General features: G+C 40.5%; 1 protein-coding gene across 1 annotated transcript; it reads left to right on the top strand.

Moving 5' to 3' along the window:
• The first annotated feature begins 6,625 nt into the window (after positions 1-6,625).
• Positions 6,626-16,138, top strand: opn3 (opsin 3). Its single transcript, XM_086121358.1, has 4 exons — positions 6,626-7,013; positions 9,717-10,036; positions 12,768-13,019; positions 15,462-16,138. The coding sequence occupies exons 1-4, from the start codon at positions 6,695-6,697 to the stop codon at positions 15,726-15,728; spliced, it is 1,158 nt and encodes a 385-aa protein (XP_085977484.1). The 5' UTR covers positions 6,626-6,694; the 3' UTR covers positions 15,729-16,138.
• Positions 16,139-16,685: the final 547 nt, after the last annotated feature.

The following is a 16,685-nucleotide window of genomic DNA, read 5'->3' on the forward strand; positions in this document are numbered from 1 at the left end:
GAAAAAGGTAACCTGGCAGAAACTAAAGCTCATTCTGAAATGACATACTATACATGAAGGATGCTGTGAGATGAATCGCTAAATAGGTTAACAAAATAAACGATGGAAAACATAGCTCAAAGACATTTAGCCATTGTAACCTTTCCTCCTTTTCATGTTCACAAAAAGATTTGTAATATTAGCGCAAAAAAACGAAGAATGGAAGCAACAACAGTGTAAATTGGATAGAAAGTCAATCTGTATAACATGATGCATCTTTTGGAGCAAGCGGGTCTCCGATGGCAAAGAAAGGGAAAAAAAACCTCATCTTTTCTATCCTCAGTGTTATCACACCGAGCATTTATTTTTCAGCACAGACAAGCAACTGCCTGCAAAAACATCTTTTTTTTTTCCAGCGGAGCTGAAACCCTCAATTTTTGTCATGGCTTTGATAGTAAGGGGAATGTAATTCTTATTCCTAACACAGCAGTCCCACATTCACACCAGGATATAAGCCGCTGTGCTTGAAATGATGCCAGGACCATTTTAAATTTCATCCCTCGACCTGATATATGTCTGCCTAACAATATTGCATCTGGGTGAATGGCATTCTCCATTTCATGTTTCTTTGTGCTGATTTGTTCGCTTATTACTTCTGTCCAGAAAATGTCTTCTTGTTTACATTCGTGTGACCACGGGAAAAAGAAAGTGAGATCATTTTTTGGGTAGCACGAGAAGTTTTTGCTCTCTGAGTGCAAATCGAACCAGGGCTTGACATCGTTGCTGTGAACAAACACATTTGGACCAGAGAAAGCACACTAGAGGTATGAAAGAACACTAAAAATAATTTTTTTGTTTGTTTTGGTTTTTTAGTGTTTAAACACCCTGGTGTCCATTATCTGGCCGATATATTGGGTGAGTGAAGGACCGTCAGGCCTTCTCTGCTGACCCAAGCACTATCAGAAGCACTGGCCTCCAGTTACAACCTGAATTCTAATATGCGTTTTGCTTAGCTGCTCTGCTTCTAGCATGCAGATACAGTATTCGATTTTGTGATGTGCTGCCATGCCAAACTAATCCGTCCGGTTTCAATAGTCTGGATGATTTAACTGTTTCTTCAACCAATCACTCTGCAAATTGACTTCGGAGGGCCAGACAGCTGTAACGTCAGCATTTTTACACCCACTTATTTTTTGGAGTTTTCCTTGAAAAAGCTAGCCTGTATCGATCTGCGCACATTGCATCTAATTCCAGTACTTCTGATGAGTCTGATGCATTTTATTGGGATGTTTTTTTTAATCATATTTTAGATCAATATTGATTCTGAGATTCCAGATAATGTACCGCACCTACTTGCATGCTGGTGCAACTGCATGTTTTGATAGTATTGGTGGTTTCTACAATTGACAGCAGTGGTAATCATTTAATAATTCATTATTACAGCAAGTTTCGTAGCACCGTTGACATTGGCATGTCCTATTTTCTTTTTGTTCTTTGTTTTCTGTTGAAGCAAACTGAGATAGCTGCCCAACATCCATCCATCCATTCAGTAACAAGCAGAGGCGATATTCATTTCCCTATTTTTAACGCAGGTATCTTGGTCTGGTGTGAAAGCGGATGCCTTTACTTTTTTTTTTTTTTCCAACCTGCATGGCTGTTTTAGTCCTGTGATTTGTCTTTCTTTGCACCCACCTATGCCACACTAACATCTTGATGGGATAGAACTGACCCTGATCTCTGAGCCTGACGATCGAATGCATGTATTTCACTGATAATGCTTTTTGGCCCTGTTTTCACATCAAATATAAACTTGCTGATACTGCCTTTTAATTAATGTAAAATCCGGTTGACTGTCATAGCCACAAAAGTGTTTCAGCAAACAAAGTGAGCCAATGTTTTCATTGATGTGGATTTATTTCTAGTTAGACAATTATACACAGTAACAGTGCATCAGTCCAATACCAAAGTAGCCCCATATACATGAGAAAACACTGACCAATCTAAGAGCAGTCATTTACATCATGCATACAAGTATGGTGGATGCACAGAGCCCTGGCTGACTTTCTACTACAAATTAGTAACTACCGGTACTTCTATGCACAGAACCTGATTTTGGCAGTTGAAACGCATCAATATCAAGCACAGCTGTAGAGTTGTGAAAAGAGCAATGAAGACTTTAAAGTCTAGATTTGAGGGTAAAATTACCAAGATATTCTAATTACTTTCAGTCAAACACAAAATTAGACTGATTCGTTTAAATTCCCAATACTACTTCAATGAACACGGAAAGCTTCCTACGGAGATCAAATTAGCAATTAAACATACCATATTTAAGTGAAAGCCACGAATTCTCCTCAGAATTTACTGGATATCTGACCGTACATATTCCTCCACCTGACCTTTACCCAAAATAAACCTAAGCAGGAAATCTGTCACCACAGTGAGGAGATGTTGACTCAGACAAGATTGGATGGCCTCTCTCTGTCACAGTCCTTTCACGGTCTCCTCTGGTTTCAACCCATCAAATGGCTACATTTTCCAGCCATGTGGGGGTCTCTGCATTGGGAATTGAAGCCAATGAAACCCCGTGTATCATCTGTCTCACCATTGTCATATCACATTGCAGATGAGTGTCCTTTTGAGATTAAGGGATTCTTTTCAACAGTAACAATTACAGAATGTGTATTTCAGAGAACTCTTTTTTTAAAAATTGTGGCTCTCTGAAAGGCTTCCGAATAAGCACGAGTAAAGTTCAGCTGCTCGTTTGATTTTCCTGACATTTTTTTCTTTTCTAAAGCACAAGCCATGGTGTGCAGAGAGCTTCCACAGCAGCAGAGGGAAATCAGTCAGGTGAATGGTACAAAAGAATTTCAAAGATATTATGCAGGTATACCAGGCAACACAATGAAGACAATCCTGAGGTTCAGAAAATATGGCACAATGGTGACAGTCTCAAGAACTCATGCATGCCTCCAGAATTGATGAAAAGACAGGATGAAAATTCATCATGGAGGCTTCCAAAAGGGAGACTATTGTTCCATACAAAAACACTGAACGAGAGGCAGATATTTCTGACATGTACCGGCTACTTTGAACATTGACAATAATCTCCCAGCTTCTTCATATGTTTGGGTAATTGGATCGAGCAGCAAGACAGAAGTCTTAGCCTACATCGGAAAACATCCGTGCCTGTCTTCATTTTGCAAGAATCCTCATACTCATCATTAAAAGAACACGATACTTACGATACTTACGACAGTGGCGCAAGGTAGTGGCAGCACCTTCGCTTTGCGGTCTTTTGTCTTCATCTCGAACTGGAGCCTTAGTCGGGTGGAGGTTAATATGGACCGTTCCGAAGTCAGTGATAGCACAAAATCTTGTTTTGTTTTGTTTTTTTGTGTGATCTAATAATAACGGCTGCAGGGAGATTGTGATTATCTAATGAAGCCATTGCCATTTAAATAATGGTCACTGGTTAACTTCCATTTAAGCTTTATTTGCATAATTTATTGACATTTTTTTTGTTTTGCTGTTGTAAAATTGGGACAGCAATCTTGGACTGATGAGATGTTAATTATGCCTGCACTTGGAAGGCTACATGGCATTTGACTTGGACGGATAAAAAGGAATAGTGAGACTTTTTTTTTAATACGCACTAATCGATTGCACTTTGGCGCTTCAATCATCGCTTGAGGAAAGTGCAGATGTGTCTTCATCCATTTCAAACAAGCATTTTCTTTGTGTCAACATGGCGGAAGATTACATCTCCATTTGATTTCAGAGTAATCCTTGATGTCTGTTGTCGACATCCTGCGACTCGAACATGCTGCTCATTTTACAGCAGATTTTTAGCCAAGTTTTTTTTTAAACAAAAATCAATCTGGCAATGATACCAGCATCAGTGACTCCAAGCGATGAAAATAATCACACTCCTGTGTGAGTTTAATGTTTTTTCAAAGGTAAGAATGCAAATGGAGAAATATGAAGATGAATAACTAGAATGACCTTTCGTTTCAAATATGGAGTATTGACATGTAGATGAATAGTTCTTCAGAGGTCCTGTTCCTGATTTATTTTCAGAAATTTGGGAACATGACAAGCTTTATATTGCTTTTACTGTGCCTGATTTCATTATAATTTAGGAGTGTGTATTTAACTTATTTATTCATTTGTTGGTTTCCAGAAAAGCTATTAATTAATCATTAAAAATATTATTTAAGACTGCCACCATATGTACAAACTATTCTTTGAAAATCAAATCCCTCTATTTTTATGACGCTCGGTGCAACAGATACTGTCCATTGCATTGCAACAATTGCAATGTGCTGTGTTTTATATTCTCTGTATATGAATTTGCACCAATGAGTCCAATATAGCAAGTCAACAAATTTACCAACTTTATTCTTCCCTGTGGTGATGTGCACTTATGCATTTAAAAAAAGTGTAATATGTGAACAAGCCTGCAGGCATGTACACAACGTCTGCAATATGCTCTTTGCGGTGAATCAAACACACCAAGCAAAGGCAGAAGAATGAAAGTGAGAGGTGTGTGCCTGCTGGCCAAATTATATCAAAGCATTGGATTTGTTGACATGTTTTAAAAGCGGCTATTAAACTGTCCAAAGCATCCAACAGTGCATTTTCAGTTTAGAAACCATAATGTGAATATTCTTGTTTATAAAGGCTTCTTCTCAAGAGCGTTGGCAGCATCTGCTCAGAGATTACACGTAATGACAGTCCTGGAGTCAATCTAGAACTATCCCATTCCTAGCCTGTTATTAACCAAAGAAAAGGGGCATGGGTGTCGTCGCAAATGTAGGGAAAAGAATAAGATGAACAGATGCTATACGTATTAGAATTAGCACAATTCACGTTCATATTATGAAGACATGTTTTCAAGAAAGAATAGGCTAGTTTCTCAATTTGACGAGATACCGTCCGAGTGTGGCTCTGCATCAAATCTGACAACTTCACAACCGCTTACAATTTTGCCAGAAAAATACATGTTTTCGTCACTGAAAATTAAAAAGCTCGTAATACTAATGCATGCTGGCAGAACACAACATTAATGTTTCAATGAAACCTTTGCTTTTAATGACAAAGATTCAGCGCAATCCAGATAACTAAGACACAAACGAGCGGGATGAAAATGTAACCTCCTCGGTGGAGACAATGACACTCATAAATGATTATTAGGCAAGTCAGAAAAGTTCCAGGACAGATGTGACCAATATCTAACACAAATACGCCCACTAAGAGATCGTGTGGCATTTGCTTCATAGTCATAGAGTTATGACAGGACAGCTGCTGACTGCGCAAGAGAGTCGTCAATGGAACTCAAGAGGTTGATGAAATAAGATGACCACAGAGCTGTGGAGGATCTCGGAAGGAGTCAAGGTTGGGAAAGAGCATTATACTCCAAGGAGTTTAGTAGTTTGTAGTTTAGATTTGAGTATAGTACATACAGGTGCAGGTAGTCATTCAGTACACTGAGGACACTTCAGAATGAGATTACATATTATTTATATGACTGACCTGTGTTGGCTTGGGTTTGTATGTGTGATTCCAAGATTCTGTGTCACGTATTTCAAGGCCGCTGTATTACGTGTTACTCAAGAAGGATCTGCTATTTTGAATCAACCCGACGGCTCATGAAAATGAGGTCGGGCGTAAATAACGTCACAGCAGGCTTCCAACCTTTTTCCACGTGGCTTTCCACTGTAGAGAAAATGAGGCACCTGGAGAATGGAGGGAGCTCCTCAAAAGGTCACCAAAATAACAGACATGCGACAAAGTCACCAGAAGTCCTTGTGATGTTCATTTTAAAACCCCGTGAATGTGAAACAGCCTATCCGCAATGCGGAAGCTGACATATTTGCACAGATCTCCCACACACTCAAATGGTTGTTAAACTGCACATGGTCCTTTGGGTGTCACCTCTCATATCAGTCAGCCTCTCGTGACTCAGTTTGCCATCTTGCAGCCCACCTAAATTTATTACCACTCTCCTGAAATTGTCCATACATCATGTTGACTTTTCTATGGAGGCAAGTTAAGATGTCACACACATTTTTCAGTACCGGTAAGGTGAGAAAATTTGACCATTTGAAAATTTGCTTTGTGTCGTGTCATCTTCATCTTCATCTGCGCATAATGATATACAGTATATCAGTAGAGCCCGATGCACAACTCGTTCACTCACTCGCACGCGGATACTAGACTATGTTCAAGTAAACATACACGCTACACACATTTATTCACGCTAATTATACACATCTGTTTTCAAATTAGCAGTGAAATTTCATCAAAGAAATAAACATTCAAGACTAATAGATAGTAACTTACAACAAATCAATACACATATTTTTCTTCCCACTGTCTACTTTTTATCCAATTATTTTATTGAATCTCATAAGACTGCAGTCTAAGTGTGTCTGTCCACAGTTAATAACTAGGAGGCAATCTTTTCTGAGTACTCAAATATTGTAACTAATTCTTCTTTTCATTTGAGTGTATTTTTCTCCAAATGTGACGGGATACGTAATATCACAGATGTGTGTCATGTGACATTGACCCAATTTCTGAGGAGGCGTGCTGGGTTTGTTTGAATGAGCATCGCGCGCTCGTTGTCAGGGAGCGTGCTTTGTGCAGGACGCGCGCTGCAGCCGCACACCCAAGCCGCCACAATGCACGAAACCACATTTTTATCCCCGCAATGAATCCTTACAATGAAACCAGAGCCCAGAAAAGCGCCGAACGCGACCTGTTTGCTTTTGGCACCTACAAACTTCTCGCCTTCACCATCGGAACCATCGGAGTGTTTGGCTTCTGCAACAACGTTCTGGTCATTCTACTTTACTGCAAATTCAAGAGACTTCGGACGCCGACCAATTTGTTACTTGTAAACATAAGTTTGAGTGATTTGCTGGTTTCCGTCATCGGAATAAACTTTACATTTGTTTCGTGCGTCAAAGGCGGCTGGATTTGGAGCCAGGCAACATGCGTGTGGGACGGCTTCAGTAACAGTTTGTTCGGTAAGAGTCATATCCTTCGACAGTCTATCGTATTATTTGCCTAAAAGCTCTTTTTCCTGATAGTTAAGGTTCAAGCCTTTAAATTAGACAAAAGGAGCAAACCCGTGTTAGTAATAATATACTAACCAATAATAATATACAACCAATAATATAATATGCTCTCTCTTTGTAATTATTATTATTATTTATAAATGGATTTATTAGACCACATTTCCTCTTCGTTTTATTATTTCCAGAAATATTCTAGTCTGTGCTTGTCATATAGAAAGCTATCTGTTATATGGTGCAAGTTGGATGAAATTGACAAACCACAAAAACGCACAAAATTAAAAACCCTGTCTTTGATTCATGTTTTTGTCCAGCAGTTCCTCACAAATGTTTTTGTTTGATCGACACACACACAAAAGTAAGCCAGTGGTGTGTGAAAGGAGCAGAATGTCCTGTTGTTTCAGAACTTGACATAAAAATATCAAGTTGTTGTTGTTTGGGGTTTTTTTGTGCTGATCTGAAAGAACCGAAGGTCAAAGCCGGTGCTCATTCTTCTCGTGACAGCTCCTCCTCCACAAAAATGTTGTTGTGAATGGCGTTTAGACTCCACTGTAGAGCCACACTGAAAACGACCTTCAAGATATTAATAAATGATTTATTATTATTCTTTTTAATGAAGATTGGAGAAGGTTACATCTTAAAATCTTTAGACTAAAGCATGCTCCATGCAAAAGTAAAGCTGTTACGTTAATATGTAGGAAACGTTCATTGTATTATTTCATGCCTAGGAATACTTTAGATACGTTCGTCGTGCTTCCAGTGAGGCAGTGAAGTATGAATTAATGCACAGGGTTCATCCTGACAAATACGCCCAGACTGTGTAGGAGTTATAGTTCAGGAGGAGGACTGATGTATGATGATACCCCATTACCACAACTATTATTTATTAGCAGAGTCATCGTGCTACGCGCTGGTTGCTTCTTTTGTGCTTTAATTTACAGATGGAAGCCACGGTCCACTTGACTTCATAATTGAAAACACAGACCTGTGTGATTTGTATTATAGACACGGAAAGGGATGAGAAGCTAGGCTCGCAATTGGCTGGTTGAAAGTGGATCTCTAATTTACATTTTTCATCAAATGAATTGTGTGTGTCTTCAATGCAGTGACATTGAAATGTCCTGCAGATTTGGCTCACACAAAAATACAGCTGGCATCCTTCTTCGGTGTCCTTCCAAGTGAGGGAAACATGTCCTGTGTTGACAAATATGCCATATCCTCCTTGCACCACATCCAAAGTATTACTCAGTGGAGGTTGTTGACTGACAGAGGCAAACAAGGGGAGCTGCAGCAATAACGGCTGTGTCACGTCTGGCGAAACGTCCATGCTGCTGACATTTTATGTGGGAAGATGTACTCGGGCAACTCCCTGCAAAGCTTGTCTGTCCAATTATTGACGTTGACTCAGCCTACCATTCATGAATGAAGGGATTAATGAATTATGACAGCTTTGACAAGGGTATTAGGGCATGTAATTGTATGTGTGTGTGTGTGTGTGTGTGTGTATATATATATGTATATGTATATATATATATATATATATGTATGTATATATTTTTTAGATAGATGGATAGATCAGTGGCTCTTAACCTTGTTTTGTTAGAGGTACCGAACCCAAGCAGTTCATATGCATGTTCGCCGAACCCTTCATTAGTGAAAAATCTAAATTAGATTTTTTATAAATTCAAGACATTAAAAAAAACACATTTATTAAAAACAGAAAATCGTAAATAAAATTACATGGCCCAAGTATAGTTTTTAAAAATTGTATGATGTACTATCACAACAGTCACGCGGTGACTACTGAGCGAACTAAATTTCCCGCAGCACTGATTGGACAAGCGATGTAAGGTGATCATCTGCAGCCAGCGGTGGCCAACCGGGCGTGTCATAACGAATTGATATCTTGAGTCGGGTGTGTCTTTACCTCCATGGCAGAGGCTCCGTCGAACCCCTGAGATGATTCACCGAACCCCTGGGGTTCGATTGAACACAGGTTAAGGACCACTGATAAAGATAGATAGATAAGATAAAGTTAAGATAACCTTTATTTGTCCCACACTGGGGAAATTTGCAGTCTACAGCAGCAAAACTGGGGGGGAGAGAAAAAAATAAAGTGTTTCATTGCACAAAATAAATGTTTCAGAAAAGAACTGTACACAGTTCAATATATGTGCAATATAAAATATAGCATTAGCATATATTTGTAGAATAAATATAATAAATTAGCAATAGCATAGAAAACACAGCGTAAGGTGGCTGTGCTATTTACAAGGATTACAGGATTTCACGTATGTTTCTTGGGCAGCCTGACAGCAGTCGGTAGGAATGAGCGGCGGTATCTCTCCTTCTTGCAGCGCGGGTGTAACAGTGTCTGGCTGAAGGAGCTACCCAGTGCTGTCAGGGCGGGCTGGAAGGGGACTGTCCATCATAACTTTTAGTTTAGCGAGCATCCTCCTGTAGATCGATCGATCGATAGATAGATTTGTAGATACTGTTTTATGAAACCATGCCAGGCAGATCGATGCTGGCACTCACTGAAGATAGAAGCTTTACAATAGAAATATAGGCCACAAATGTGCAATGTTTCAAGAATTTACAACAAGCTGCCAACCACACATGCTAACTTCTGGTCTGTCACTCTCCCATCATCAGGCATCGTATCAATCATGACGCTGGCGGCGCTGGCTTATGAGCGATACATCCGTGTGGTCCATGCCCAGGTGGTAGACTTTCCCTGGGCATGGCGGGCCATTGCTCACATCTGGCTTTACTCCCTGGCTTGGACTGGGGCTCCTCTACTGGGCTGGAACCGCTACACACTGGAGATCCACCAGCTGGGATGTTCCTTGGACTGGGCATCGAAGGACCCAAATGATGCTTCATTCATACTTCTCTTCCTCCTGGCTTGTTTCTTCGTACCTGTTGGCATCATGATCTACTGCTACGGAAACATCCTATATACAGTACAAATGGTTAGTAAATATGTTGGGGGGGGGTTTTTTCGTAATCTGATGTAATACTACAGCGTCAATTATGAATGAGTCAGAATAACCATTGTAATTTTTTGGGGGAGTGGGATGAGGTCATCCAAATTCATGTAAAGGGAACATGAAAATTAATTTCCTTCCAAGGTGAAAATAAGTAATTAGATAAATGGCCACCATCACATTTCTTATGAGTGATCTGTATTATCATGAACTCTCCATATTTTTTTAAATGCTCTCTTTTAACCACCTCTTGCAAGGGGCTTTCACTGACTGTGCCACTACTTTGAGTATTGTGCAGAGGGGGTCTTGCTTCGTCTTTGTGATGATAGATGCAGTTCACCAGGTTAAAAAAAATCCCTCAAAACATTTGGGAAGGGTGGTTAAGGAGGAATTAATTCTATTTTGAAGGGGAACTGCATAAAGGAGCGGATAAATGTGTTTATTTTCACTGTTTGAGTCTCTATGGCAAAAATTTACCTGTCCCCCCCGTCAAAAGCATAATAGCACAACCCATTAGTTCAACATCCTGCTTGAAGAAGTAAGTAGTCTGCTAACCAACAAGGAAGACAGCCAAGCACGCACTCGACACATTTTCTCCCCGTCATCTTAAAAAACTTTAAAAACTCAAGCCTTGACAGAGGTCTGTGCTCTCCTCAGGTCGAGTCATTGAGGCATTGCTGAAAGACTCCTTTTTGCAATCACACTTGCAAGCATATGAGGCGTTTTTTCTTTTTCTAATTGCTTATAGGGACATGTTTGCAGCTACTGTTGACGGCAATTTTTGACTCCAGAGTTTCAACTGCATTCCTAACCTGCTCACACAAACGCAGTTGTCAAGGCTGATTTCCAGACGATTCAAAAATGAGAAAATGGGAATCTCCTTTGATGAGACAAGGATGGGCTTAATAATATTGACTGTCTTAACTGGGGCAAAACGGAGAGCTCTTGGCTGCAAGTACCAGTAGTAAACTACGGAATCAAATAATTTTTCATTTTCCCCAAAATTAAAAGAAAATTGATCCAATGCCACTAATAAAAAGTATTTGTCGAGTAGTTGCTTCATCATGAGCGAATGAACTGTGCTCCTGATAAAAAATATACTATACCTGATGGTGGAATTAGTGTTACATTTTCCTAATAATCCTGTGCTGGCTCTCCTGAGCTGTGACCTTCACTGACTGCCCTAAGTGCTGCCTTTCTTTTCCAGCTCTATTATAATAATAAGCTTTTGTTCCTTCTGGGTTTAATTTCGTCTGTCGCCTGGTAATGAAAGGGACAAGTGTGTGGGATGTGATGATTACAATTACATATTTGTGTTAAGCTTGATAATTCCTCCAAAAGCACTTGGCAGATTTCTGATAGAATTCTGTATTGTGTGGGCATCTTGCAAATCTGTGAATTCTGTCGGTTTGGGCAGCCGAAGTATGAAAGTGGTGAAACATCGGTCACCTGCAGCAATAATGGAGGTGGAGGCTGTTAGATCTCCTCTCCTCGAGGAAATGGTTTAAGAATTTGTATAAGTGAGAGCTACTACGCTTCCCGGCTGCAAGCTCCCAGGCTGGCGGTTAAGTCCCTGAAGCTATCAGATGCATGAGAGGAGCTCATCGCACACCTCAGCAATTGGAAGAGGTTATAAAAACATATTCTGAACCCAGAGTATTTTTGGTGCCAGGAAAATCTCACTACAGATGGAGAAGATTTCAGGTTCAACACACCTCCATACTGAGTGTTCATAGAAAGGGAATAAAAATAAGAAAAAAGGGCAACTTTGACATACAGTATTTGTTTTGTTTATCCGTATCATTGTCTTTACCGGTATGTTTTTTTCCCCTTTTCTTTATTCGTCTTTTAAAAAAGGTGTAGCGGCAACTTGGTATCCTTTTGTCGCTACGTCAGCAGGGCATGTAGGTTTTGGACTCGTGCTTTTCTTCGACGGGCTTTTCCTTTCCACGACGACGACAAGGAATACACGAGGCCGCCATCGTTGATCCAAAAAAAAATGATTCGCTTTATTTTCTTGAACACAAATTAAGGCTTTATCAAAATGAAAAAAATAAAACTTCTACAATACACTTAAACGAAATACGAAATCATTTCACATGAAGTACAAAATAAGCAAACACAAAGTACGGTCAAAAAAAGGTGTTGCTCCATGCCCTACTGTCTTCCTAATGATGCTTACATAAATCTAGCCTCTTAACAGACTAAAAACAGGACAACCAATGGAGCCCAGATACTTCGATATTCTTAATAAATTTGTTCTAAATAAAATATCAAATATAAACCAAACTGCGTGCATCTATTAAATTCTAATTATTCAAAAAGCTACATCTATAATTTAACCAAATTTTCCTTATGGCTCTAACAAAAGGTGTTGATTTTTTCCACCCTCACAACAGACCTCAAGTTGTCGCATTTATACAAAATGTAGATTCTAATTAGTAATGACTAGATGGATAAAAAAAAAGCTGAAATTATGCATTATTAAAAAATGTAAGAAAAATGATCACCTGTCAATCACATTGATAACATGCACAGTAAAGACGGACAACCATTCTGATTCATGCTTAAAGGCACCTTACTTATCAATTAACCACCATACAATATCGTAACATTTTTAGGGACACAGTGAGCAAGCCCGACACAATGATAAGGCAAATGTGCAAATCCTAACCACAAATGAAGTGATTCCTGCTCTTTGTTCTCTTTTCATCAGCTGCGCACCATCCAGGATCTTCAGACTGTTCAAATCATTAAGATCCTGAGATACGAGAAGAAGGTCGCCGCAATGTTTCTCCTCATGATCTCCTGCTTCCTGGTTTGCTGGACACCCTACGCTGTTGTGTCTATGATGGTGGCTTTTGGCAGAAAGAGCATGGTCTCGCCCACTGTGGCCATCATCCCCTCCTTCTTTGCTAAGTCCAGCACAGCCTACAACCCCCTCATCTATGTATTCATGAGCATCAAGGTTGGTAATCGTGTATTCAGCAACTTTTATAAATTGTCATTGTGTGCGGGAGCAAATCTGTATTCTGGAATGAGAGCCCCCCCCAAATGGTGTGGTATCATTATAATTGAATAATTTGTTTGGGGTGCGAGAGATGAGCTATTGCGCTTCCTGATTAATTTCGCTTTCCAGAGACTTGGATTTTGAGCTGGGGTGTATTCCACATGGGTTTTGAGGTCAAAGGATCCCGACATTGCACACGCAAATCAAGGAGTGAAAAAAGCCCCAAAAAAGTACAGAATAAGCAAGTCAGGAATAGACCATGACAGTGATGAGAATTGCAATAGCTGCTTTGTATTATTGCCATCCATTCCCACTTTGTCCCCAGTCCCTTTACAAACAGAAAATAAATACAACACACAAAATAAAACTAAACTAAACTCTAAAAAACAACTCAAGGTGCCATTCCCCCACTCGGCCTAGAAATCTAAGAATACCTTGAGTAAACAGTGATTAACATGAAAGTGCAGCTGCATGACAGCAAAAAGGGCTATTGAAAAAATACAAAATAAACCAGTTCAGAACTTATCTGCCATGATTTGACTGATCCGAGAACTTTGTTTTTCTTTTTTTCATCCTAGCATAGTATCAACAACATCGTTAAAGGGAGCCGTCCCTTTAAAAGTAATGCCGGTCTCGTCGGTCTTGAAAACCTACATTTCATGTTGGCAATTCCAAGCTAAATTCAACAGAGATTTTGCAATTCTCCCTTCAAAGTAAAAGCTGGGTTAAGAAAGTCACCTGTTTTCAAACGTTATCGGCACCTAGGACGTTTGTCACATCAGCAAGCACACAAGAGAGAGAGTGAACCCCCTTTGATTAAAAATTGGTGAAAGAATAATCATGAGGGGTGTTCACAGGGCACCGTTGCATTGGTGCTGCACGGATGTATTTTGTTGCGATATATCTTACACCGGTGTAAATTTTGTGGAGCGTTCACATGTATAAAGCTACTTACTAAAGAGAAGCGTGTTAACCCCACTTGCGTTCACGTGGCAGTTTCTGCGACCGTGCAATACGATAACATGCGCATGCTTAAAGTGTACTTCCTTTTCCCCGCCTATTGAAAAACCATGGTTTATACTTCTCCAGACAAATCAACACTGTGGTCTATCAGACACCGTAAAAGGATGAGAGAGAGAAAGGAACGAAGTGCTAAATATCCAGGATGCAAGTTATGCGATACCCATATGTAATCAACTCTCCTTACGCGTAGCGAGTCGACCCCTGTAGCCTTCACACATCCCATTTTATATCGGTGCTGCCCCGCAAACTAGCATTTACTCTGGAGTAAAATTTTAAACCACCTCCTGGAGCAGGGTTAAATTTGCTCCGGTTTAAGCTGTTTTCAGGAGCTACACCGGTATAACTTTGTACGTGTGAATGCTCTACGGGGGGCAGCCCCGGTGCTCCACCGGAGTAAAAGTTGCCGTGTGAACACTCTATTAAGTGTCCAGGTTTGAATGTTATGAGCTGTTTTGTCTCTGCTCCAAACCAAGGATGTATTATGATCTAAATGTGCACCACCGTCCGCGCGTCTTGTCCCCATGACAACTGACCGGAGAAAGACACATGGTATGTCATGCTTATGGGCTTCAACTGTAACTGTGGCCACGCCAAGCAGCTGGAGCGTTACCAGGTGCGGTTACGTTAAGATTACCGGTCGTGTGGGTTCTTGTGACACACCTAGTTTCAAGTCTGAAATCATGACAGCACCGTGTTACACCAGACAGTACTTGTTTACCTGCTGTGGCCGTGCTGCTGCTCGGACCCGCGTCGACCCTGGCCTGGTTGTTCCCACCACGACATAAGAGATTTATCAGTTTTGTGGATTTAGCCGCATCCTAAATTAACTTTTTTTTTTGCCCTCCGTTTAGCTGAACCACACATCTCCTTTTCAGGCGGTTTCTGTCTTTTAAGCATCTTTGCAATTACATATGTACTCTACCTTGCTTTTTCTCCAGAAAAATAACTGTAGCCGTCTGAGCCAATCACATTCAATAGACGCATGGGTCAGTTCAAAATGGAGGGGGGGGGGGGCTCATATCCTCTCAACCAGGGTCAACCGCCGTAACATTACATTAAAAATGTTGGGGCACAAGAGGGCCAATGGGTTTACAAAACCCACCAACCCGACGTCACCTATGCCACTGAAGTAGAGCAAATCAATGTCATTTCATCGAAAGAGCTGTTTGTTCCCCACTTGTGATTGACGCAGAAAACAAGAGTACACCAAATGTTTTAAGTAAACAGGCACAATGGAATGTGGGTGGGGAATTCTCACTTTCATTTGTTATCTTAAAGAGAGATGTCTGATGTGCGTGGCATACAAATGAGGGGGGTGAATGTCATTGTCACATTAAGCACCAGACGTTCCTCCCTTTCCTCCTCCTTGCCTCACAGTTCCGTCGCTGTTTGCTGCAGCTGCTGTGCTCAAGGTTGTCTTGGCTGCAGCACAGCTTCAAAGAGCGCCCCTTGGCTCCGGTCGAGCGCCCCATTAAGCCCATTGTTGTTTCAAGCTCATGCGGCAGCAGAAAGAGACCCAAAAAGAGGGTGACCTTCAGCTCCTCCTCCATCGTCTTCATCATTACCGGTGATGATTTCCACCGCTTCGACGTGACGTCCCCTGCAGAGTCCTCTGTGAATGTCATTCAAGTGAGGCCGCTGTGATCCCCCAAGACTCGACTTCTCATCCTGTGCGGAAATATGCCTTACGACCTGGCATATATGAAACTAAATCAACACCTTCACTTGGGCTTTTTTGGAAATCTTCACCCTGTGCAAGTTCATCATATCCCCATAACACCTTAGATACATGGCAGGATTAAAAAAAAAAAAAGGTATAACATTTTTACTCTCCTAACCTGTGATAATATATAATGTATGTGCTGTAAAGCGTACATCTTTTTTCTTGCTATATTAGTATGTAGTGTCAGTCTTTGTCAAGCAGCAATTGAGTTAAAATATGGTTTAGCAATTGGATATAAAATCAGCCTTTGCTTTCAGTCATATATGCCGGCACAACACTAATAAACTGTATACATTGAGTCAATAAAGAGATACTATTTTTGATGACCTGACTCCCATGCTTTCAGTGTTTTAATTTGAAATCTCTCCAGTGTGAATAAGGCCACCACTGTTGAAAGTGGCAGAATTATACAGTATGTATGAGGGGCACTGTGTACATTGTACAAGATGAGAGAAAACTTGCACCTCAAGGTGTTGTCAGACATTCCTTTCATAACTTTCTGTGCTGAATGCTGAATGATATATCAGGTTGATGAATTGTGATGAATTCTCTTTGAAAGCCTCTTGTGGGCATAAGAGTTATTTTTGTGTATCAGAAAACAATACTGTATGTTTAGAAACTATTTTTTTTCACCTTTAACCAAATCGCCTTGAAGTACACTGTATAACTGTTACCTCAGCAGACTACGGTCGATGAACGTTTTCCCACATGCTTTTACATACATACAGTATGTCATCAACCAGGACATCTACAAAGGTGTTCTGCCGTTTGCTTCATTCAGTGTGTGAGAAGAAGAGAGAGTTGCGGCAGCTTGACCATGGCAATGTGCCTGCTCGCACTGCCCTGAGTATTCTGACTGAGAAGAACATCGAACAACC

The sequence above is a fragment of the Hippocampus guttulatus genome, chromosome 10 (genome assembly GCF_054856545.1).
Source record: "Hippocampus guttulatus isolate MCC_2025c chromosome 10, RoL_Hgut_1.0, whole genome shotgun sequence".
NCBI classification, from domain to species: Eukaryota; Metazoa; Chordata; class Actinopteri; order Syngnathiformes; family Syngnathidae; genus Hippocampus; species Hippocampus guttulatus.